At 42.5% G+C, this 24,094-nt stretch overlaps 1 protein-coding gene across 2 annotated transcripts; it reads right to left on the bottom strand.

Annotated features, from left to right (window-relative positions):
* Positions 1-3,299: 3,299 nt before the first annotated feature.
* MAX (MYC associated factor X) lies at positions 3,300-23,143 on the bottom strand. 2 transcript variants are annotated; one of them, XM_081003785.1, is made up of 4 exons: positions 22,867-23,143; positions 12,037-12,143; positions 6,351-6,481; positions 3,300-4,568 (listed from the first exon to the last, which is right to left on the bottom strand). In XM_081003785.1, exons 1-4 carry the CDS (start codon positions 22,900-22,902, stop codon positions 4,381-4,383), a joined length of 462 nt encoding a protein of 153 aa, XP_080859911.1. In that variant the 5' UTR covers positions 22,903-23,143; the 3' UTR covers positions 3,300-4,380. The 2 variants fall into 2 exon arrangements, with proteins under 2 accessions (XP_080859911.1, XP_080859912.1); XM_081003786.1 differs by having other exon boundaries at positions 6,351-6,474; positions 12,036-12,143; positions 22,867-23,138.
* Positions 23,144-24,094: the final 951 nt, after the last annotated feature.

Genomic DNA, 24,094 nt, shown 5'->3' with positions numbered 1-24,094 from the left:
GGACTGTACAGTTTGCAATGCTTTCTCAAGGCATGCTTATTCGTGCTTACTTCTAACCAGTGTCTTAACGCCACACAACACTTCTGTTGAAGCTAAGCAGCCCTGATACTGAACCCTTCCTGGAAACTATATGTAAACTGACCTCTTGGAGGAATTATGGCGTCAAAGAGGTAAACAATCCTAGCCTTTCGTAAGCAGAGCAGACTAATACATAACCTGTAGAACCGCTGGCATCCTTAATGAGTACCATAGTAGCCTCAGCAACAGGGCTTGAGATTTTAGCTCCATGCAAGTAACCGTGTGCGGTGAGAGTGGGGCTGTGTGCTTGCCCTGTGGTTGTCCCCTTGCATGGAGGGGAAGTCTGAAGCAGGGAAGGAAGCTTGTTGAATGGTCACAGGCTGTTCCTCTCAGCTGTAACCCTGAATACCCAGGGCGGCAGCTCTCACCGAGACAGCCTATATGTGATCAAACATGCTTCAAACCTCCCCACAACATGTAGATAGCATGGGGCAGGGCGATATTGCTTGGAGATATAACGGCTGGAAATTATAATTTACTTTTCAAGCAGCTGCTATTTGTCTCTTAATCTTGGGATGAATATAGACAACTGTTAAGTGGTATCGCCACTGGAGGAAGGCGGGAACAACATATTGGAAGGTATTTTTCCTTTGTTTGCTCCTGGCTCCTCTTTCTGCTCTCTTCCTCTCCCGGCTCCTTTTCCCTCCTCTCGGCTTCCATTTTCAGCCTTTGGGAGGCTGGTACATTCCACTGACATTTCTCTTTTTCTTTGGCACACCTGTACCTTGAGCTGCCAAGCCAGGCCAGGCCCTGCTAAAATAAACACAACTTTGCAACCATCCTAAGCACATGTATAAAAGCAGCTTTGTGGGCCAAACTGGTACTTTGGGAGGAGAATTAAAGTGTGTTTAAACTGCTGAATGAAAATTGCCAGTAGCTTGCAAAATTGCTAGTAGGATTGTGTGTTACGTGCTTTGATTCCATGCAAACACAGAAAAGCTTTAGAATTTGGTATTGGGTGCACACGTGAAGGCTGCAAGGGTAGGTGTAAAATGGCTGGGCAATGCTTGGTGATATTTCTTAAGACAGAGGGATACTAAGAGAATTTCAGGACATCAAGTGAATTTAAAGCTTTAGCAGCACGTGTTCCTACCTCTGATGCCTGAAAGTGGCATAAATTACAGCTGGAGGTGTTAGACGCACTGATTTGAGCAATACACTACAAGAGTGTTCACAATCCAGCTTTCTGGACTCTGAATTTGAGTTTCTTTGGTGCAAAACTCAGCCCTGCCTACCTCTTCTCTTGAAGGGATCATGGCTTCTTACATTAAGTCTTCAAAATTTTGACCAATCTGAAGAGAAGATGCTGCAAGCTGCTTCCATGAGGGTGGGGGGAAGGCACTGAACAATGTAACTTCCTAGGTAGTAGTGAAAAGGATGCTTAGGAGGCAGGGTTGTTAAAAGCAACTTCATTCCCCTTGTGGGAAATGTGATTTCCAGGGAGATGTTTATGCATATATAGCAAAGGTATGCTCTTATTGAAGAACTGCTGACTAGATAGCAATTACTAGAGCAGTGTTGCCATCCACTGCAAATTAGGGTAATAATAGGTTTAATTGGTAGAAAGCTGTAGAACAGGAATGGGAAACCTGTATGTATCCTCCCAAATGTTGAACTACAACTCCCATTATCCTTAACCATTGGCTGTGCTGGCTGGGGCTGATGGGAGCCCAACAACAGGAGCAGGTCACAAGTTCCCCATCCCTGTTGCAAATGTGACAAAGGGCAACTGGCTGCTGTATAGGTAGCTTTGCACAATCAGCAATAGTGGGGTGGACTATAACCACAGCCATAAAGCAGCACTGATCTTTCTGCTCGGCAAAGCTGAACAGTGGTGTCTTCTTACCATTCCTTAATGAAGAAAATTGTAACATATTTTCATTGCATCTCAAGATGGCTAAACTTACATATGCAAGATGCTGTGCATGTCACAGGAACTTTTAAAATGGGATTGTCCCCATCTGCACTTTGAAAAAGTACAGCCTCCTCTCTAGTGTAGCTTTTGGTCAGAGACTAGCCTGCATTCTAGGTTAGAACCTAAGGGACTTTTTGAGAGCCTTGAGTTCTACATGGTTTAAAGGGGGGGGGGCCTTAAAACCAAGTCAAGAGCGAGCCAGAGAATTCTGCTTGTAAAAAAAACATTAACCTTCCTTGTATGGCTGAGGTCACAGGGCGTTAAAGCTGGTGTTCTGCTGATCTGATTGTTACAGATCAAGGCCAGTTTCCAGCTACCAATGAGTTGAGCTGCAAGAGGAAGTGCTTCCTGGATCCCTCTTCCTGCTTAACTATTGTTCTAGATGCCCCACCCCCACCCCTCTTGCGTACGCCATCAGTAGTGTGTGCAGAGGTGGTGACACTGCTGCCCTGCAGCCAAAAGCCTGTCACCTTCTGAATTTCAAGAGGTGAGAAACTGCTAGCACCCATTTTGTGGCTTTTAGAACTGCACCAACAAGCCAGATGCTGTACCTTGTACAAAGCTTGTGTATGTCCAAAAACTGAGCAAAATCTCAGTGATGCCTCCTGCACTCCCTGTGCATGTGGGGCTGTTGCTGAGAGTGCTGCCGCCCAAGAGGAGGAAGCCCACAGGACCAGAAATGTTGCAATATTTCACACTGAAACTAGGAAGCAACTCTTGCCATTTCCTGTTACATATGTGTGTGTGACACAGGACCACTTTGGCCACCTGCTTGTTTTTTTATCGGCATCTTTCTGCAAAGGTGTCTACTCGTTTGGCCCAAAGAACCATTCTGAGATAGCACCATTCACAAATAAGACCTCCATCTTTCTTAATGTCATTATGTGACAAGCTGCAGCTGCATAGATGGAAAAACAAAGGGAAACAACCATTCTCTCCCCACCCCATTGGTTTTAGGGTAGTATGTGCAATTGAAAACATGTAGCAGAGGCAATCTTTCTTATCCTACTAGAAGAGATATACCTGCAAAGCTCTTCCTTTATTTGATCAACTTACTAAAAGTACAGAATCACTTGACAGTAACTCCCCTGTATCAGCATATTGGAGAAGTGCAAGATTTGGAGATCTTAAATAAATGTTGAGTTTGCCTGTGAAGCCTTGCTCATAATTCTATTTCAACAGGTTAAGCCTTTTCTCACGTGGGAATAGAAATTCTTCTGTCTCTAACATCAGAAAAGTGGAAGCAAAACTGCCAAGAGGCATACCCGCCCCTATCGGTTTCCACAAAGACACCAGTACCACTCAAAAGGATAAAATACTTTTTTATTTATAGTCTTATAGTAAAGGGAAGCCTTAACTTGCAAGACAATTCTTGGGCAGTATGTACAACATACTTCAGTTCATGGAATAGACTCACACCTGGACAGAGACCAAGCTACACTTGTATACACTAAATTCAGAAAACGTCACAAACAAGAGTGGGAAGAAGACAAAAATATAAGGTCACACACACCGACACACACACACACACGCGCATATGCACACTCATGCACATGTGCGTGCACATGCACACATACACACAGTGGCCTTTGCTCACTCACAGCCTGTGCCCATTTAAGTCATTATGGGGTAACTGGCCCATTTGCCAGAGGGCAGGAGGTCCACACTTTGATGCAGTTATTAGTACCAAGTAACAAAGCTTGTGGTGTGTATTTACATTATAAAAGCTGGCTCTAATTCTGAGAAATTCATTAAGAGGGAAGAACTGATCATGGTATGAATCTGTAGCTTCACGTCACCAATGTCCGCAGCAAGAGGAGGAATCTGATCGGATTGAGTTTCCATAGTAGGAAATAAATACCAATTAATCACTTGCCAAAGTACAAAAAGGAAATCCATCTCCCTGCTTCACCCTGAATCCTGCACCATCCCTTCAGGAAACTAGGGACATGCACTCGCATGGATCTGCATGATTCCCTTCCCCCACCAAGATCCTTCAGGGGACATTTGGCTTTGTTGTCATAAATAAACATATTTTGATGAGACAGTGACTGGTACGGCTCTAGTGAAAGGATGGAGGGGTCATTGTCACCACAGAGTCCAGGCAACCATAGACTCATGAGTTCATCGAATGGCCTGGGCATTCCTGACACTAGAACTTGCAGCCATCAGGCAGGACAAGACAAAACTACATCCTGCTCCAAGCTATGGCCGGTGTCTTCCAGAAGGTAAGCTGCCAAGCCAAGGGGTTGGGTTAATTCAAAAGGGGCCACATAGGGGCAAGGAACAGGGGAAGCTGCAGTCCGAGAGCCTCTACTAAAGAAAAAAAAAGGAAAGTCCTTAAGCAGCCAGCGAGTGTCTAATGGCAGCAGGAACAGGGGCCTCTTCTAGCTGGCCTCCATACGAAGCTTCTTCCGGCTCTGTGGCTCTTCCAGCTCAGACTCTGAACTGGAGTCGGAGCCTCCATCAAAGGCGGAGATGGTACTGCCCTTGGGATTGGTGTAGAGGCTGTTGTCTGAAGAGGAATAGTTGGCCTGCAGCTGAGCACTTGACCTTGCCTTCTCCAGGGCACGAACTAAAAGGCAAGAACAAGCATATGGAAATAGGCTGGGGAAAAGTAGGCGTTGCACATAACATGAACATGCTCTCATGTTGGTGATCTTAACACTTGGCTGACAGAATGTTATTGATTGGCACACCCTGCTTTTTAAAAACTAAATGTAGTTAAGGTAGTATAAATACAATTTTAAAAATCAAAATTAAAAAGAAAGATTCCCAAATAACTTTCAGTTCTGTAACTAAGATTGGTACCTCTAAAGATGTTAAGGCCCAAACTGGGGGAAGATTGAGAAAGTTTTGGAAATATGCCACTTTTTCCTAAGGTCTGATAAAAAAAAAAAACAGTCATAAGTTTGGGGAATATTATGTGAAATAAATTATATTTTTTCAGAAAGATTAGTGAAAGTATGTTAATTGCATTATGGGGAAATTCAGTTGTGTTCTCCCTCTCTTTTCTGTTTGTATCATAGGACTGAACCCAACTAAGTTCTACTCAGAGTAAACCCACTGAAATTAATGGACCTAAGTTAGCCATGTACAATAATTCCAGTTTTTGCCATACTGTTGACAGCTCAGCCCATGGCCCATATGTGTGTCCTAGCCAGGACATTCTGGCACTTTAACTCATCAATGCACAAGAGAGAGCCTTCTGGTTACACACAGAACGTAGAACTCTCTATCTTGGGAAGTTTGGTTCCATTTTTTAAATAATTCTGCTACCCATCAAAAAAATTCATTTTTTTAGCAAGCTTTCAACTTGCCTGCAAATTAGCAATGGCTGTTGGTTCACTGGCTCTTTAATTGTTTGTATGTTGCTCTTTTACTCAACTGTTTCCATAACTGAATTTTGATTGTATATTTAGTTTTAGTTATATAAGCTGCCTTGTGTTTCCTTTTGGAACAGGAGAAGTGGAGTAAAAAAAATCTAACAAATGCCTGCTGCACTCTGAAATGAACCAGTGTAGTTCAGTGCTAGACTATGAATCTTCCAACAACACACCTTTGCAATTAACTATTATTGGGTTGTTTTATGCCCCCTGTTCCTGGTGTCAGAAGCAGAGGTGCAGTGGAGTTGGGCTTTAAGGTTTGATAAATCCTCTGTGTGTGGGTGGGTGGGGGTGGGGGTGGGTGTGCATGTGTGTGTGTGTGTGTGTGTGTGTGTACGCACGCACGCACGCACACCCACACACACACACATCCAGCACTATGAAACTTGCTACTTATACTTCTGCCTAGTGGTAACCATTAGTCCTCCCTTGTGAGCACCAACATACCAGTCTGCTTTAAATATGTCTTAATTATTCGGCTTGAGAAAACTTTGTATGCTTCAAAACAGGAACATGCCACTCACTTACACTGTTCCATCAAACGATCCCACCATAATCACCATCCTGGCATAAACTGTACATCTTAGGCAAGGGAGAAAGACTCCTCAGAGCAAACCCCAATCCTTGGGCTGTTTTGAATGACTGTATTCAATGGCTTCATTGCCAATGTGCAAAACTTTGGATCTTCTCACTCCAACCACAGCCTTACTTCATGGGTTCCTGATCACTGGACACCTTACAGCAGTCTCCCCCAACTTGGTTTCCTTCAGGTTTCTTGGACTAACTCCCATCAGCCCCAGTCAGCAAAGATATGCAGTCTGGGAGTTGTAGACCAAGACATCTTGAAGGTACCAGGTTGGGGAAGCTTCCCTGGCAGAGAAACACGGATAGCATAGGGTTTTGTTGAGAGGTGGCACAGTATCCTTACCCATAAGATGGCATATGGAGTGCCCTAATGCAGCCTCACTCACCTTGCTGCTCCAGCAGGGCGTTCTGGCGCTTTAAGTCATCAATGTCCTGCTGGTGTGTGTGGTTTTTCCGACGCATGTACTGGATGTACTCTGTGGCTTTATCTAGGATTTGGGCCCGGGATGCCTGTTGCAATAGTAGGAAAAAACACACACCAGATAAAGTCCTAGTTCACGTAGGCAGCAAGTCTGATATTCCCTTCTGCAGGGAGGCTAAAGAACTGATTCCTCAGCCCAGTCCACATTTGACTTAGGTTCAATCTTGAAGTCCATGTAATACTTGCAAAAAGTTCAGCACTAGAGAAAGCAGCTTTGAGACTCAGAATATGTTAACTGTTTTCCAATCCCACGATACTGAGCTCCTGAATCAATTGTACTAATGACACCTGTTCCCAGTACTAAAGCAACAGCAGATGGAGCAATCAATGAAACTCCTACAGGGAGCTATAGACTTGGATCATTCCCCATGCCAGCAATTCTGCAAACAAATCCTTCTGCTCACAAGAACTCTTTCAGCAAAGTAGTCTTCCAACTGCTATTCAGTATCCGCAGAACAATCTGCTGTTTTCCTCCATAGAGATAAAGCAAAATGCAAATTATTCCCACATTATTGGCATCTGAGCATAATGTTCCCTGACCATCAAAACAGACACTCAGATCACTTAACAGCAAAATTCAACACTGTACTACCAAATCTTTGCTCACATTGTGGGACCCCTTGTCCTCCATCTTCTGAATGGATCCGGAGGGTCCTCCCCCAGCCCCCAAAGAAGATTTTGGGGCATGTAGGTGGAAGGAGAGGTACAGGAACGGGAAGGCCCATTGCATGAGCAAAAGTCCTCTCTACTCTTGTATGGACACCACTGGATATCATCCTAAAACAATAATTCAGTGCTCTGCTGCACCTATACTTCTCCTGGCTTACGTTTTCGCTCAGCAACTGGGACTGCAAAATGCTAGCCATCTAACTCAGCAGCAGCCTGAAGCTATACAAGGCAATTGCTTACCTGCTCTCATAAGAACTCAGGTTCGTAAAATGTTCTTAGAAAGTTTTTCAAAGCTGCTTGTAGACTATATATGCATGTATATTTTTAATGCAGTACTCATATTTATACTGAAGTTACTGATTGGAAGACTCAAGTGGGATGAGAAATAAGAAAAAGGGCTGCTGATGGCTTCAACTGCAGACTGGAAAGAAACGGAAGGAAGGAGAACCTAGTCTGAAGGCATTTTTGAGGGAAGGCTCTCTCCATTACTGGATGCTGCTGGATCAGACAAACCTGCTCTATGGAAGGTCAAGGAGGCAGGCTGTACTGTCCAAAGGACTGGTTGGAACTGCTTTGTTTTGATGGGCTTCAATTTCCCCTTGTAAGCAGAACTAAAATTATATCATGTGTGCTTTATCTGAAGATGTTTTATGAAAGACATCATGGCTCTCATTAAAATATGCGAAGCTCAAACCTGAATAAGCAGCTATGGCAGATTTTAGAGGGCCAGGATCCCTTGCACGGAAAGTTGCATCTATTTTACGAGATTTGTATACTGCTTAATTGTAATAACCTCTAAGTGGTCTACAGATTTGGACAGCAATACTTGAGCTCGGTTACGTATTCAGTAGCTTCACACTGTTCCTGAATGGAAGCAGCAGGGCTGGCAAAGCACACCCCCATCACCTGTAAAAAACTGTTTATTAAAGAAAGAAAACAAAAAGCAGGCCTATTTTAAAGCATCATTGTTAGCTAAACAGCTGCATAACACAAAAACAATGCTGATATGCAGTTAAGTTTTAGTTTCATTTTCAAATTGCAAACATTTAAAGAAGGAGGATATTTATGGTGGTGCAATAAGATGGCAGACAAGAGGCAATAATAGACATATTTGTATTTAATTTTTGAATAGTCACATTTGTATTTGCCAACAGATATTCCTGTTTTTAACATTTTCTTCTGGTTTTTATAACAGGAACACACAGCTCTAAGCTAAAGAACAATGCAATCACAGGGAAACATAGTTAGGCAGGCATAAGCTCTGTGGTTGGGTTTTTTTTAAAAAGGTTTCATTTCTGATGTGGCAACAATGTCAACATTCTTTCTCTGTTTTAAAAAGGATCTGTTCTAAAAGGTTGAAAGTATTCTACATTGCCATCATGGCTGGACAGTGTTGTATGCCAAAACAAAAACCACTAGTTCTATACTGTCCACATAACTTTGTTGTCAATTTAGCTATAGTCTACTCTTCAGAATTAAACCTGGTACTTGCCACTGTCAAACTATTTCCCCTCTGGGACTTTCATCGTGTGAGTTCTGTGAACAACCCTGCTTATATGTAGATCTTGCCCAGCTTCACTATGTTCTCATCCTGCCACTAAATGTACTGTCCCTCTCTACCAGTGCTCCAGGAACATTTGGTCGTACATGAATGTATCATAAAATGTGCAGCATATATAGACCCACATTTATCATTTTCTTTCTTAATATTTCCTGACACTATGTATAACCTGGCAAAAGTTATGTCCCACTGAGTTTGGTGGACAAATTAAGTGTGTCCTTAACCCTCTCATTAAAGTTAATGGGACTTGGAAATACCTTTTTTTACTGGAATTTGCCCATTTCTTCTTCTATTGATGGCTGCAGCATTTCTTCAGAATGCAATTAAGGTTGGGCAAGACAGTCTCTACAATTAGCAAATGAGAAACAGCAGCAAATATGTCACTTTTAGTAATTAATCCAAGTGACTCTACTTCCCCCAGCACCTGCATGCATCAACTTGGTACTTTATGGTTCATGGTCCCGGTATAATGAAACATTTCTTCATTGTCCAGCCTGCCCTACTAAGTTAATTTTGCTTGCAAAAATGCCACTCTCCAAGCCAGCCAGAAGATCTTGGTTTGACTTTCACTATGTGGTTCTGTTTCATCCCCCATACTGCAGAGGTGGGGTTGGGTGGTGGGGGCTATACCAACTGTTGTAAATATGAAATTTTGATAATGCATATGAAGTGCTTTAAACACTTGAAAGCAATATGTAAATATTATTATTATTGCTACACAGTACAAATTTTAATGCAATTTGCTTTTTAATTCTCAACATGTGGGGGGGGGGAGACACACACTGCATGTGCCATTTTCTCATTTCTTTGTAATGAACTCCTGTTGTCAACATGAAAAGCATATTCTGCTAGAGGTGTTTATGAATTCTAACCTGGGAGACAATAAGCTCCCATTATTGTTTATTTGATTGTTAGCGTATGTAACCTGAAGTGTATGTAACCTGAGGTACCACTGTATAGGTTCCAACATATGTACAGTGTGTGAGATATTCCCTTCAACTGTTTATCTAATTTGCAAATAAACCCAAACCCCAAATGTTTAGTAGGCTTTGTACTAGAATGTGGATGTGCATTAGAAAATACAGTCAGATGTTCATCAAATAAATTGGAACTAAAGTGTTTAAGTGGTAAAATACCACTGCTAGGGTTCAACAATAGGCTTATGTCATTTTTATGTATTAAACAGAAACTGGTGTTGACCCCATGCTGTCACTGCATCCCAGATATGCAGAACAATATAAGCAGCATGGCTTTCAAATATTTTGAACTCCAATGGAGTTGACATCATCATAAAGAAACCCTGCCAATCAATCTCCCCAAACAGGGCATAAAATTCCAGGCGCTTTACTCAGAAGCTTGCACTAACCTCAAAGGGGAATTCAAAAAGCAGAAAAGCAGGCCACATATTTTAACTAACATTTATTTATTTATTTATTATTTAGAAACATTTATAGGCCACCTTTATGAGTCAAAGTCACAACAATTTAGGCTCTGTACATGCCATACATTTGAAGCACATGACTTTGAATCCCCAAAGAATGCTGGCAACTGTAACTCTGGGAGGGATAAACTACAGTTCCCAGCAATTGGGTGGGGAATCCTGTATTTTAAATTTACTGTGTGTACATAGCCTTATAAAGTAACACATTAAATACAGAAATGTATCCAACATTAGTCATACTTAAGAGTAAACCCACTGAAATTCACGAACATGACCAATAGGGCTGAGAGATGTCTGTTTTTCAAAATGACATATCACCAGATAAGCATTACGATACACCATGGGTAGGCAAACTAAGGCCCGGGGTCCAGATCTGGCCCAATCGCCTTCTAAATCTGGCCTGTGGACGGTCTGGGAATCAGCATGTTTTTACATGAGTAGAATGTGTGCTTTTATTTAAAATGCATCTCTGGGTTATTTGTGGGGCATAGGAATTAGTTCATTTCCCCCAAAAAAATATAGACTGGCCCCCCACAAGGTCTGAGGGAAGGTCTGCTGAAAAAGTTTGCTGACCCCTGTGATACACCGATATATCACAATGTCTGAAATAAGGATGGAACTATGTAGAAGCGAATGGGGTAACGGATACATTTAGTTACCTTTAACATACTGTTGCAACTGTTATTTTATAGTACAAAGCAACAAGGGGCGGCAGACCTCATGAGAGAAGCAATGACAGGCTTCACAATTTTCCCCACATCACAATTTTTTACATAGCACACACACGCATCGTGATTTGTGATATATCGCCAAGTCCAATATTATGAAACTTTTAACATAATGTGGACTTCCAACCAATTTTGGACAATGTATCGATAAATCACCCAGACCTAACAACCAATGTAGACCAATTAATTTCAGTGGGTCTCCTCCAAGGAAAAGTTAAGTTGGATACTACAGTAAAATAATAAAATACCATAAAAACAGACTATACCACAGCATTAATAAAAACCTGAGTTCTGGCAGCTTTGCCTACATGACCTGAGTACTAAGTGGGTGTGTCTTGACAATGTCTAGGACAGTGTCATCAGAGGTTGCCTATCAAGCTCTGTACCTTGTGCTGAGCTTCTGCAGAAAACCCTGTAGGTATTGTAACCACTGGTAATTAACAGAGCACAATTTCCTCATTCCTTTTTAGAACAGCCACTTTACCACTAAGGAAAGCTAAAAGTTACCTGCTAGCATTATTTATTCATTACCTGCAAGTATAGAGAAGAAAGGCAAGGAAGTCAACCTTCACACATTCTCTGCACACCTAGGGCTAATTCACACAATCTCTCTACTCATGGGTGTTTGCTCGTTCTCAAGACTGAAGGATGCCCGCCTCAACTGTTTGTCACAAGCCTAAACTGAAAGTCTATATGCCAGTATTTCTAAGCGCAGATTGAGGGGCGGTCATGTGCTCATGGCAAATAACTGAAAACACCCCTACACCAAAAGCAAATTTCAATGTGGGTAAGGCAAACACAGACGACTAATCACAAGCTGAGAGCCAATGAAATGTTCCTGTATCACCCTCATAAAGGAAGAGGTAGATGGATCAGGAAGAAGCACCATTTCTTCAGGCCTCTGAAGCCACGTGGTAAAAGACTTTCCATTATTTAGAAACGCTTGATGGAAGGGTAAGTTACTTCTCACAACAATATTTCATCTTCATTTTACTATTAGCTTTCTGAAGCAGCCGAAACATTTCTATATGCAAACTCTTTGGGACCTTCGCAGAAGTACCTTCTAAGCTGTATTGGCACTGGCTCCTTCCTGCTCAGAAACTTAAGGCAAAAATGGGACTGGGATGCAATTCCTTTGTGATTAACAGACAGAACCCAGGGGAAGATCATCACTTCTCTCAATAAACTCACCTTCTCTCCCTGAAGTGATGGCACAGAGTCCCGCAGGCTATGGAAACTGTCCTTAATGTGGTCCCTACGTTTGCGCTCCAGTGCATTGTGGTGAGCACGTTTGTCAGCCTAAGACAGACAAAACATAGAACAAGTATTAGAATCATCACTGTCCCAGTGGGCAACAAGGCATGTTGCTGCCGCTGAACACTAGCCCGCTAGATTACGGTGCACAGAACAAAAAGGAATGGTATTTTGAATCAAAACTCTGCTAAGAGAGGGAAAGAAACAAAGGGTCAGCAAAAGAAGCATTCAAGGCTGTTCAAGTCCAGAGCAAGCACACAAAACAAGTATGATTAGTAAAGAGGAGGGTGGGCTTTTGCCCTGCAGCAAGTTCCTTGATCAAACTCATCTGCACACGATTGTTCAGAAAGACCTTTGTGACACCTCCTGGACTAGAGATTATCTATCCCCAAAGAGAGCACCAAGATTTCAAAATATGCTCCATGATTCGCTAAGGACGGGAGTCAGAAGACCGTTCCCAGTAACAAGAATTTCTGGGGACTGCACTACAGAGAGACTTCAAGTGCAATTGCCAAAGCACTGCAGGAAACATGGAATATCACCTTATCTGTTCATAGTAAAAAAGAAAAGATAGGACTACTTTGTTTCACTATAGCACCGCAGCTGAACATTTAAAATTCAATGCCATTCAAAATCCAAAGCTAGGTCCTTGATTGAAAAAACTGACTTCAACACCTGGATTATTTTTATGTAGGAGCTCCATGTTGATAGAATGCCATTCAAATTTCATAGAAGCAGCTGAAGGATGTGAATACAGCTGCAAGTCTATCAAAGACTGCTCAGAGGATTTCTGGGAGAAAATATATTTCCAGAGTAGCACCATCTACTGACACATGCAAGATCAGCTACCCTAGTCCTCATGTACCTACCTCATGTACCACTCCCACCATGTACCTAGGACTCACTTATTACAACCCAGATCCAATAATTCCCAATAGCCATTCTCTACCATAAAATAGAAGATCATTGTCATTAGGCCCTTTGAAGTGAGCTGTTTGTCAAAAAAACACCCCCAAACCCCAACCTTATTGCCTATCCCTCACCAGAATGGACACCACACCACTAATGGTCTATGCCATTTAAAGTCAAATATAGTGCAACAGAAGATGCTGCTTTAAGTGTCACACCTGAATTTATCATTAAAATCTCACACGTTTAAGTCATTTTTTCCTTCAGGAAAAAGACTCATTTCTGTTTAATTTAATCCCTCTCTAATTATGAAGACTGATCATAGAAAAATATGGTGTGTCGGGAAATGCAGTGTTTTCACAGTGTGCTTTTCGGATAGCTTTTTGAAGCAGCTTTAAAATACATTTAAAGTATTTCTGAAGCACATCACATTTACGCCCTCTCTGGCTTCCTCTTCCTCTTTTCTGGACTGACTGATACCTTTTGTTCTCAATGCCTTTTAAAGGCAATTCCGGTGGCACACTGAACTCAAACTATGATTAATGGAACCCCACCTTTCAAATGTCAAGGCAGTCTCCAGTCACACAGGTTTGGCAATGATCCCACACCCAGCTCCAGACGCAGAAATTGTCTGCCAGATGTAAACAGGCACTCTGGGTGTGGCTGGACCCCAAACCCAAAGCACAAAGAACTTTTTTCTGTCTGTCATAGTTCCCTTTAGGTCACCTTGTTAGAGGAAGAGCTTGACAAACAAGGAGTGGTCCAATCTTTTCCTCCGACACAGGTCACTACAAGGTTCAGAACTTTGGGGTGGCAAAGTAGGAGACACACAGGTCACGGATCTGCCAGACAGTTACTACTTTAAAAAGGAAAGGAAAGGAAGAACAAATTCAAGGGATACCGATGATATTTGTTGTCAGCCCATCTACAGTTATTAAACTGTGTGCATCAAGAGTGCAAGTGGCAAGCTAGCTATGGTGAAAAGGCAGACTAAATTCCAAGTTCACATACACGATCTTCAGAGATCTCAAGTCAAGAACTGGCCAGCAGCAAAATGCTTCGAGGTTAGCCAAAGAAGAAAGTGACTCAAATCATACCAATACGTAGAAAGAAAGAAAAATCATCATCCTGAAAAAGGACTAGGACCCAAACTCACTACTGTCCTATGGTGTTACTTAAGGCCACGCCAGAAAAGAAAATGTGCAATTTAATTAAGGTATTGAGTAATGTGAAAAAACACACCCAATTGTTGTAAGTGTAAGTCCCTATGTTAATAATGTGCCAAATGATGCAATTTAAGGAGATGATCTTCCATAGCTTCTAGCTTTGTAGACATCTGAAAAGTTAATGCAAAGCAGTTGCATATGTATAAAGTGCTGCCCAAATGACCTTAAGGAGATCAGGAAAGTAGAGGAAACTAGAAGAGCCTCAAATCTGCTCACACTAGTTGCCAAGTGGCTGCACTGGCCTCTAAGATTACATAAGAAGCCATGAATATGACCATGGTAAAAATAGGGTAAAGAAAAATATACTGGTGATATTATCTGCATCCAGAGGAATAAAATAGAGAAGGTATAACTCTACCTGACACACTGCACTGTAGTCAAGTTACCACAGAATGACCAAAGTGCTAGTTGCAGACACTTTCCCATACAGGAGCTAATTTTGAGGTAGTGTGATAATGATTACTGGTTGCATCTATAACACCACTTTCTTACAACCAGTTCAGCAAATAGCCACAGAATCTTCCCATGGACCACAGTAGTTGTAACTATTTCCAGTTGGCCATGTGTGTGCTTATAACAAGAATCTACTTCAGTGTAATAACTAGGATTTTAGTTATTTTTAAGAATTTTATAGAAGCCTAAATGAATAGACATAAAAAAGGTTGCAAAATAGCTGGAGAGTGCCCAACACAGAGTCATAAACAAATATGATAGAAGGCCACTGCCTAATTGTCCACAGTTCATGGGGTAGTACTGCTAAAATTATTAGTGCCACTAACAAATGTTAATGCCAGTCACAGCAGCGCTGAGATATTCTAAAATTTATGTTATCACATGTCCATTCAGGCAATTTTATTGCATGCTGAGCAGTGTTAGAAATTAGGCAGGTGCATTTTGCTACTGGTGCAGGTCCAATTGTGACCATGTGGAGATATCCAGATGCCAGGTTGGTGACTGACATCTCCATCTGGTTGGCCTCTCCAGCTTTCTCACGCAGGTAAGCAAAAGAGCTTATTTATTGCATTTATATCCCACCTTTTTCTCCAAGGAGTACATGATTCACCCCCCTCATCAATTCATCCCTACAACAACCCTGTGAGAATCAAAGAATTGTAAAGTTGGAAGGGATCCTGAGGATCATATAGTCCAACCCCCCTGCAATGCAGGAATATACAGCTGTTCCATATGGGGATCAAACCTGCAGCTCTGGTATTATCAGCACCATCCTCTAACCAACTGGTGAGGTAGGTTAGGAGGCTGTGACTGGTCCAAGGTTACATAGTGAGCTTTACGATTGAGTGGCGATTTGAACCCTGATCTTCTAGGTCCTAGTCCAACATTCCAACCATTACACCTAGGGTACTTCTACTATGGGGCAGCTATATAAATTAAGTAGGTAAATAAATATGCAGAAAGAAAATGTCACTTAGAGAAGGATCCGAAATATTTTTATTGAAGCTTGAATTTGTTTTATTCTGGATTGTTGTATTTGATGTTTTAGTGTGCTGTAAACTGCTTTGAGTTTTTTTCTTTAAAATACAAAGCGGTATAGAAATGAAATGAAGAAGAAGAAATCCCCGGGGGGGGGGCAGGGGGAAATGGTGCCGAGACATTGAGTTGTGGAGACTGTAACCTAGGTTTAATGTGCCATCTGGCTTATATATGTGAGTTTCTAACACTGATGCTGATCTCAAAAGCCAGTTCAACTAGCTAATTTCACCAAGCAGGTATGCATTGCCATATTTAGGAGTGTTATAATAATTTAAAGGCAAACTATAAAAACATTGACCACTGAAAATATAACCCTGCTCCCCATTTCATAGCTGGTACATTTCATTGGTAGTTCTAGGGAATTCTAAGGAACCTAGAAAACCAAGGTGATGCAGGTGAGCTATCCTTTTTCTATTAAGAGAAGCCCAATAGCACAACTATGGCCAAGGTGACACAGATACCATTGGTTGTGGTATGCTAAACATCACGTTTCCTCAAATCACTTCATAACAACGGGCCCAGTTAACAGTGGATATAGCACCTGGCCCTACTGTGATGTACTACTGGCAATAATTCAAAGCAAGTGAATTGCATTTAGGAAAGACTGCCAAATCTAATCCAATGAGTTCTGGCTAGCACATGCCAGACTAAATGCCGAATAAGGATAGCAAGAAAACACTAGCCTCCATTCATCAGAGTACAGTGGCCCACTGCCATGCCACTCTCCATTACTACCTCATCAGCTACTTTCAAAACCATTGGACTGTCCAGGAAAATATCAGCTCCTGGCAAGGAAAGAGGGCTGAGAAGAGGGAGGAAACCAATATTCTTCTGTCTTAATAGAGTCTGACAGTTAGAACTGTGTGTAATGTACATGAACTCATGGATATGAACCCATTCAAACCAGAAAAGAAACAGTGGAATTTAGCTCTGAAAACCCAATCTTGGTTTTATAACTTGCCAGGAGTCAGGCAGCTGAATATAAAAGAGGGATCTTAGTCTTTTATTCAGGTAGGTATGTTAAGACATATCATGAGTTTGACAGCAACTAGGCCCACATTGAACCAAATGCTGGGGAAAGTCCTTTGAAATCTAGCCCTAATGCTGCACATTGAAGGCTCCGTCTTTGGCAGCTGAAAATAGGTATTTATCATATCACAATGGGCATTTGGTAGCCTCGCAACATTATGCTTTATCTCAACCTGAAGAGACAGCTCTCAAAAGAAGCAACTCTTACAGGCATCCACAGCAGCACAATAGGCTTTGAACCACATGTGACAATTGTGGCACACAGTAATTTTACCCTAGTCTTCTAAGTAGACAAGACTCAAACCATGGGTAGGCAAACTAAGGCCCAGGGGCCGGATCCGGCCCAATCTCCTTCTAAATCCGGCCCGCAAACGGTCCGGGAATCAGCGTGTTTTTACATGAGTAGAATGTGTCCTTATATTTAAAATGCAGCTCTGGGTTATCTGTGAGGCATAGGAATTCATTCATACATTTTTTTCAAAATACAGTCCGGCTCCCCACAAGGTCTGAGGGACAGTGGACCGGCCTCCTGCTGAAAAAGTTTGTTGACCCCTACATCAAACAGTCACCCATCCAAAAACTTACAGATTAACATAGCAAGCTGGATGTGACTTCAGTTTGTATTCCATGTTGCCCTAAAACAGAACTCTTTGGTCTTTACAACAGGGTGGGCTAGCCTATGGCCTTTGAGATGTTGCTTAAGTCCAACCCACATCAGCCAGAGCAAGCATAACCAATGCTCAGGAATGATGGGAGATACCGTGCAACAACAGTGGAGGTCTACTTCTGCTTTCTAGTGCCCCAATTACCCCCATAAAATATAAAATGCTAGAGGCAATATGGGTAGCCACTAGGGCTGGGCAATGTATCAATACATGGTCCAAAATCAGTTCAAAGTACTCAGATAATGCAGGCAAAGCTGCAAGAACTCAGGTTTTTATGAATGCTGTGGTATAGTCAGTTTTTATGGTATTTTATTATTTCACTGTTGTATCCAACTTAACTTTTACTTAGAGTAGCCCCACTGAAATTAATTGGCCTAAGTTGATCATTAGGGCTAGGCGATGCATCAGTAAATTGTCCAAAATTGGTTGGAAGTCAACATTGTGGTAACAGGTTCATAATATTCGGCATGGTGATATATCACGAATTATGATGTGTGCATGTGCTTCTGCAGGAAGTTCCTGCAGCCAATCAGAAGCTGCGTAAGCCCCGCTGGATGTCCGGGTTCCAAAAGAACGTTCGCAAATAGGAACAATCACTTTCAGGTTTGCAGGGCTTGGGAGCCAAAACGCCTGAGTCCCAGGGTGTTTGGGATCCAAGGTACAACTGTACTATAAAATAACAGTTGTAATAATATGTTAAAAGTAAATAAAAATGTATCTGTTTTAGACTCCTAGGTAGTAGCAGTTGCCAGAGCATTAACCCATTCACATCTACAATAGTTTCATCCTTATTTCAGACATTGCTCAGCCCTACTAGCTACTGAAAGCATGTTTCTCAGAAACATGACTTTTGGGGACAATACTCCCAAATTTCTATATGGAATGGCAGCCACAAGCCTATGCTCATCTCACGCAATTGGCAAATATTTAGTACTCTCCTTCACATACCGGCATTCACAATACAACAGAGAAGTGCCTTTGAATTTGTAGTCATCACAAATTAAATTATGTAGGCTTCCAGGTGGAAAAATCAAAATTAGAAACAGAATTGTTAGAACCCAAAACTAAGATTTTGTCAAAGATGTATAACTTGCTGTTGAAATGGAATACTCAGGATGAAACGGTGAAATCTGCTATGATAAAATGGGCACAAGATGTTGGATATAACATAATGATGGCTGACTGGGAACAGTTATGGACCACAGGTATGAAGTTTACGGCATGCAATGCCTTAAGAGAGAATATTATGAAAATGATATACAGGTGGTACATGACCCCAGTCAAACTTGCAAAAATCTACCATTTGCCCGATAATAAATGTTGGAAATGTAAGGAAACTGAAGGTACATTCTTTCACCTTTGGTGGACATGCCCAAGGATTAAGGCTTTCTGGGAGATGATATATAATGAATTGAAAAAGGTATTTAAATATACCTTCTTGAAGAAACCAGAGGCCTTTCTCCTGGGCATAGTCGGCCAATCGGTGTTAAAGAAGGACAGAACTTTTTTTATGTATGCCACAACAGCAGCAAGAATACTCATTGCAAAGTATTGGAAGACACAAGATCTACCCACTCTGGAAGAATGGCAGATGAAACTTATGGACTATATGGAATTGGCAGAAATGACTGGCAGAATCCAAGACCAGGGAGAAGAGTCGGTGGAAGAAGATTGGAAGAAATTTAAAGACTATTTACAGAAATATTGCAAAATTAACGAATGTTAGAATGATGTTGGATTGAAGTTAAGTGGTTTCTAGCTGTAATGGTATAAAAGAATATGAAAGAATTGGATTTTTAATAGGTAAAAATTTAATGCTATAATATATTAAGATTAAGGATCAGGATCAGGATAAAATAAGGAGGGAAAGGAATTGCTGAACTAATAAATTGAACTGGAATACAAAAAAGGGAGGTATGAGGAGGTCCGGGAAACAAGCAAATGAAAGATAAGTGACAAAAAGATGGAATTGTTTTTAACTGTTTTTTATTTTGTATTTTTTCTTTTTCATTATGTAATATTGTGAAAACTTTAATAAATATTTATAAAAAAACAACAAATTAAATTATGTAGCTATGTTACAAAACTCAAATAAAAGTTGTTCTCCTAAAATATAATGAGTAGTCCAAGTACACTGAGTGAATTCTATCATGGTGCTCACCCACCATAAGAATCAAAAGGTTCAATATCTCACAGGAACATTGCTGCCATATACCAAGTTAGACCATTGTCCCATCTAACTCAATATTGTCTATACTGACTGGCAGTGGTCTATCAGAGTGGGGTCTATCCCATCCCTACATGGAGATGCTGGGGATTGAACCTGGAACACTCTGCATGTAAAGCACATTCTCTACTCCTAAGCTACAGCCCCTTTCCCCTCAAAAAATGCACCACAGTTAGAAAGTCAATTTGCAAAAATGGGAGGACTTGAAACAAAACAATCCAACTACAGGTAGCCGGAAGGGTTCCAGCACACACACCACACCATAAACGCAACACACATCCTTGAGGTATATGAAGTGCTTTTAATGCAAGTGAAGTGCTACCTGTTAGTTGCTCCCCCCCCCAACACAACTGGTTTCTCAACACCTGCAACTGCTCATCACGAACATGAATTTGCCAGAATAAAACAAAATAGACATTTTCATTAACGATCAATAAATTTAATGTAACCATTCACACAAAATTTGGAAAACATAATGCTGATTTTTCTCACCCATTCAGCTTTAGTCAACTCCCTAGCAGCTCTCTGTGAAACATCACCCACTGGCCTTCAATCCAGTCATATTTTAAAGAAAATTTCAATAGCTTAAAATTCTTCTGTAGACCTACTGTTCCTAGGAATATCCACCAGAAAGTAAGTAGAAATAATTTTCCTTCTTTCTTTAGCAACATGAATTTCAGTGGTTTCATATTTCACCATGGAAACAGAATTCTTTTTCTAAGGTATGTTTTCCTGTTTAGCACAACAAGGAGGAAAAGCGTCTTACACCTTGATTTGTTAATCTGAGTGAATATTAAGCTGGACCTCTGTACATTCTCTAAAGCCAGGCAATTTGAACTGGACAGGCATGTACAACAGCAACTATGTTATTTTTCTCACGGTGGATCAGTATTCATTATTAAAAACCAGATTTTATATAACATCCTTTAAAATGGAATCCTAATTTAATACAAATGTTAAGCTCTACACTTACAATCTCTTAAAACTAAATCATGGCAATCTCTTAAACACATTTACTGTTAAAAAGAATGCTTTTCTATTTAAAGATGCATAGAAGAATACATAAAAGGGGAAATATGTATTTTGGCAAAAAACAAAGAAACCTGATACCAATCAATATAAATACATGACTTTTTTGTGGCATCCTAAGGGGCACAGGTTTGTATGGTTCCAGCATAGGAGTTACTCCTGTTTATGGAAGGAATTGAAATTTACTGGATGCTCCTGCTGGAAGGTGGGGTCACAAAGCCCCGTCCCACCAATCCTCTGGAGGAGCTTTTCAGGGGAACAGAGGAAGTTGCAGGAAGTAAGAGCATCCCCATCCTTCTTCTAATGGGAGTTTTCAAATTATTGATATTTTTGACAATCAGCATGGACATTCACTTTTTAGTGAAGTCTCCTTTTCCCCCAATAACTAATGTTTAATGGAGCAGGTGCAAAGTTGCAGCCAACCTGCGCCGCATGGCTGAAGGTTTTGGATTATACTGCTGGTTTGTATAAAAGCTGTGTTTAGCTGCAAGTCAATATGCTTTGCTATAGAAACTAGTCAGTATGTATGTATGTGCAGGAGACATGTGGTTTTCAAATAGGAAACTTGACTTAAGTTTGACATTTTTTCTTTACACTTTAATTAGAAATCAATCCACCCTTTTTCTAAAATGCTGACTATACATTAAGCACTACTCTCCTTTGCACTTTTATCTACACTCAACAAGCAAAGTTACTTAATTAAATTCTTATAGAGGCTGTAGTATACCAGCATCCACAAGTTTCTAGTGCTACAATACACTACAAGAAACTTTCCAACAGGCAAAGGCAATGCAGAAAAACCCTATTACTGGCTGTTCTGCATGGTCACAAAGAAAGGTGTGCATCATAGTGTAGATTTCAAGAATAAGAAGGCTTTAAACCTGAAATTCGCTTTTACTATAAATTGCTAGGGATGCTAGAAAGCACATCCAAGTAGCACACACACACACACACACACACACACACACACAAAAATTAAATATTCAACAACTGAGTCAGAGTAAGCTGCTTTGTGGAAGTTTTCTGTAGAGGCCAGCATTTCCACTATAATCCACTAAGGAGATTAAACACCAAAATAAGAGAATTCCCAGCTTCTCGCTCATTAAATCCCCTGGCAGCAGCAGCAGGAGGGGGCTCTTCCACAACCCTCTTGGAACCTTCAGCATGCAGCATCCTGCAAGCAGAAAACCCTTCAAAGCCCCAAAGAGGCCTTTCAAAGACAGTGCACTTTGCTGCCCTGAAAGATAAGGCTACAGACCAGGGATATACATTTTAAGACACCCACCCCCGACTATTTGTGGATGCCTTTTCTCTAAAGCCCCTGCTCCTCCAGACAGCGTGTCTTCGTCTCTTCCAGACTCCCAAGGAAATAAATAGTGCTACATGCTTTCTGCCAATGTAGGCAATTCCCCTCTGCAGTATATGATTCCATCACATGCCTGGCCTGGGAGGCGAGATGCAGCTCAAGGGTGAAACTGCCAGGGTTCCCATCACAGCCAATCCTCCTCACCCCACTGCAAAATTGTGGTTTCGGCCTTTGCTGCGAACCATCTATATTCAACACGACAATGGCTGCTCCCTGCCCCAGATTTTCGACTCTCCACTCTTGGCCTTCAGCCCACAGTCGCCCCCCCCCCAAAACCCTCTGAGCACCTCGTCCTTTGCTTCCCCCTCTAATCCCTTCGCCTCCCCCCACCTCCAAGCACCACCATCACTACCCAGCCAAGCTGCACGAGGCCTAGATAAAAGTCTCCTCCCCTGGAGCCCAGCCCGGGAGCAGCTCCAGCCTCGCCACCGCCACAATCTCTCCCAAACAGGTGTCTGTCTGTCTCTCCGACCCCAGACGCAGCCGCCCCCCGCCACTCTTCCTCCCCCTTCAGGCGAGACTGCGGGCCAGGACGAGGCGCCTGCCAACAACACACACAAACACCCCCCCCCCCGCTGCTGCTCCTCCCCCTCCCCGCCAACCCGGGCAGGGGCTCCGGCCGCCGGGCCTCTCTCTCTGCCTGAGGAGCCGGGTGGGGGCCGGGAAGCGAGGCCTGTGAAGAGATAAGCACCGGGGGCTTAGACCTCGGCTTCTCTCCCTGCAATGAGAGACACACAGACGGGCAGAGAGAGAGAGAGAGAGAGAGACCCTGTCGGCGCACCGACTCCGAGCAAAGGCCGGGAAGGAAGCGCCGCGAAAGACTCACGTCGCTCTCCACCTCGATGTCATCGTTGTCGCTCATGCTGCCGATGGTGCTGCCGTCGCCCGGCCGAGCGGCTCGGGGGCTTCCCTGGCGCGCGCTGCGGGCCCAGCCGCGGAGAGCGACGAAAACAGCCCCCGCGCAGCGCAGCCAGAGCAACAGCGGCGGAAACAGCGGCGGCGGCAGCAGCGGCAGCCTCCGCCTCCACCGTCGTCGTCTTCTTCGTCGTCGTCGTCGTCGTCTCCGTCTCCTCCTCCTCTAGCATCAACGGCACACGCACCTCGTACTGCACGTGACTGGCTGACCCCGCGCCGTCGGCTTGCCCTCACGCCGTCGCCTCCTCCCCACAAAGCATGCTGGGGGATGGAGTCCATCGCGGCGTACTGCGCCGCAGACGCTGCGCAGCTCCGAACTATACTTCCCGGAAGCCTCTAGGCAGCGGAGGGCCTTTGAGGTCACCTCATGCGCTTGCGCAGTGCCTGCCGAAGTGCATTGTGGGGGTCGTAGTCCTCAGCAAAAGAGGAAGGACTCTGCTTCCCGGCAGCCTAAGGAGGGGACACGTGGATGGGAGGAAAGCGAGCACGGTCTATTTAAGCATCATCTGTCTCCTCCCTCCCCCCCGCCTCCTATTGACTTTTTTTTTCCTTTAAAGAGCGAATAGCGTTGTTATTCTTAGGAAGAGGAAACACAGCAGAAGGCCACTTCTGGCAGTTATCTACATAAGCCAAACTGGGTTGTTTCAATGCAAGATATCAGTCAATACATGGAAGGAAACGAACCAAACGTTAAAAAAATGGTGACACTCAGAAACCACCGATGGGAGAATTTTGGTCTCCCTGGATATTCTGTAACAAACTGGAAAGTTGTCTTACTTCAAAAAGGAGATTCTAACAGAATGGCTGAGTTTGAATTCATTTCCGGTCTGACACTCCAGTCCAATCGACTAAGAATGGCCATTTCATTGCCGAAAGTTGCTGCTGTTTCTAAGTGTTTATGATTTTTGTTTTCAGTTGTGTGTTTTGGTTTTTCCCCATATTTTTTTAGGAAGGCTCTTCTACTCGATTACATTTGTGTAGCTGAGATTACTACATTGGCAGGATCTGGGCTGCCCAGATGTAGAATGTTACCTGTAGTACTAGAATCCTCACACAAAACATAGTAGACAAATGTACACTCAGACATTTGTTGGCAAACCCTAAACTGCCATTCTGTGATAAGAATTTTGAGGTCTTAG

This window comes from Podarcis pityusensis (genome assembly GCF_964106645.2).
Source record: "Podarcis pityusensis genome assembly, chromosome: 1".
NCBI lineage: Eukaryota > Metazoa > Chordata > Lepidosauria > Squamata > Lacertidae > Podarcis > Podarcis pityusensis.
Note: the sequence above shows the minus strand (reverse complement) of the source record. Positions and strands in the feature narration are given on the sequence as shown.

What these genes read in the sequence shown, in the direction of transcription:
- MAX (XM_081003785.1), bottom strand. Translation starts at nt 22,902, where the DNA reads ATGAGCGACAACGATGACATCGAGGTGGAGAGCGAC. An exon ending in ACATCGAGGTGGAGAGCGAC is followed by an intron (nt 12,144 to 22,866) that starts GTGAGTCTTTCG and finishes TGTCTGTCTTAG; the next exon opens with GCTGACAAACGTGCTCACCA. An exon ending in CCATCACTTCAGGGAGAGAA is followed by an intron (nt 6,482 to 12,036) that starts GGTGAGTTTATT and finishes TTTCCTACTATT; the next exon opens with GCAACAGGCATCCCGGGCCC.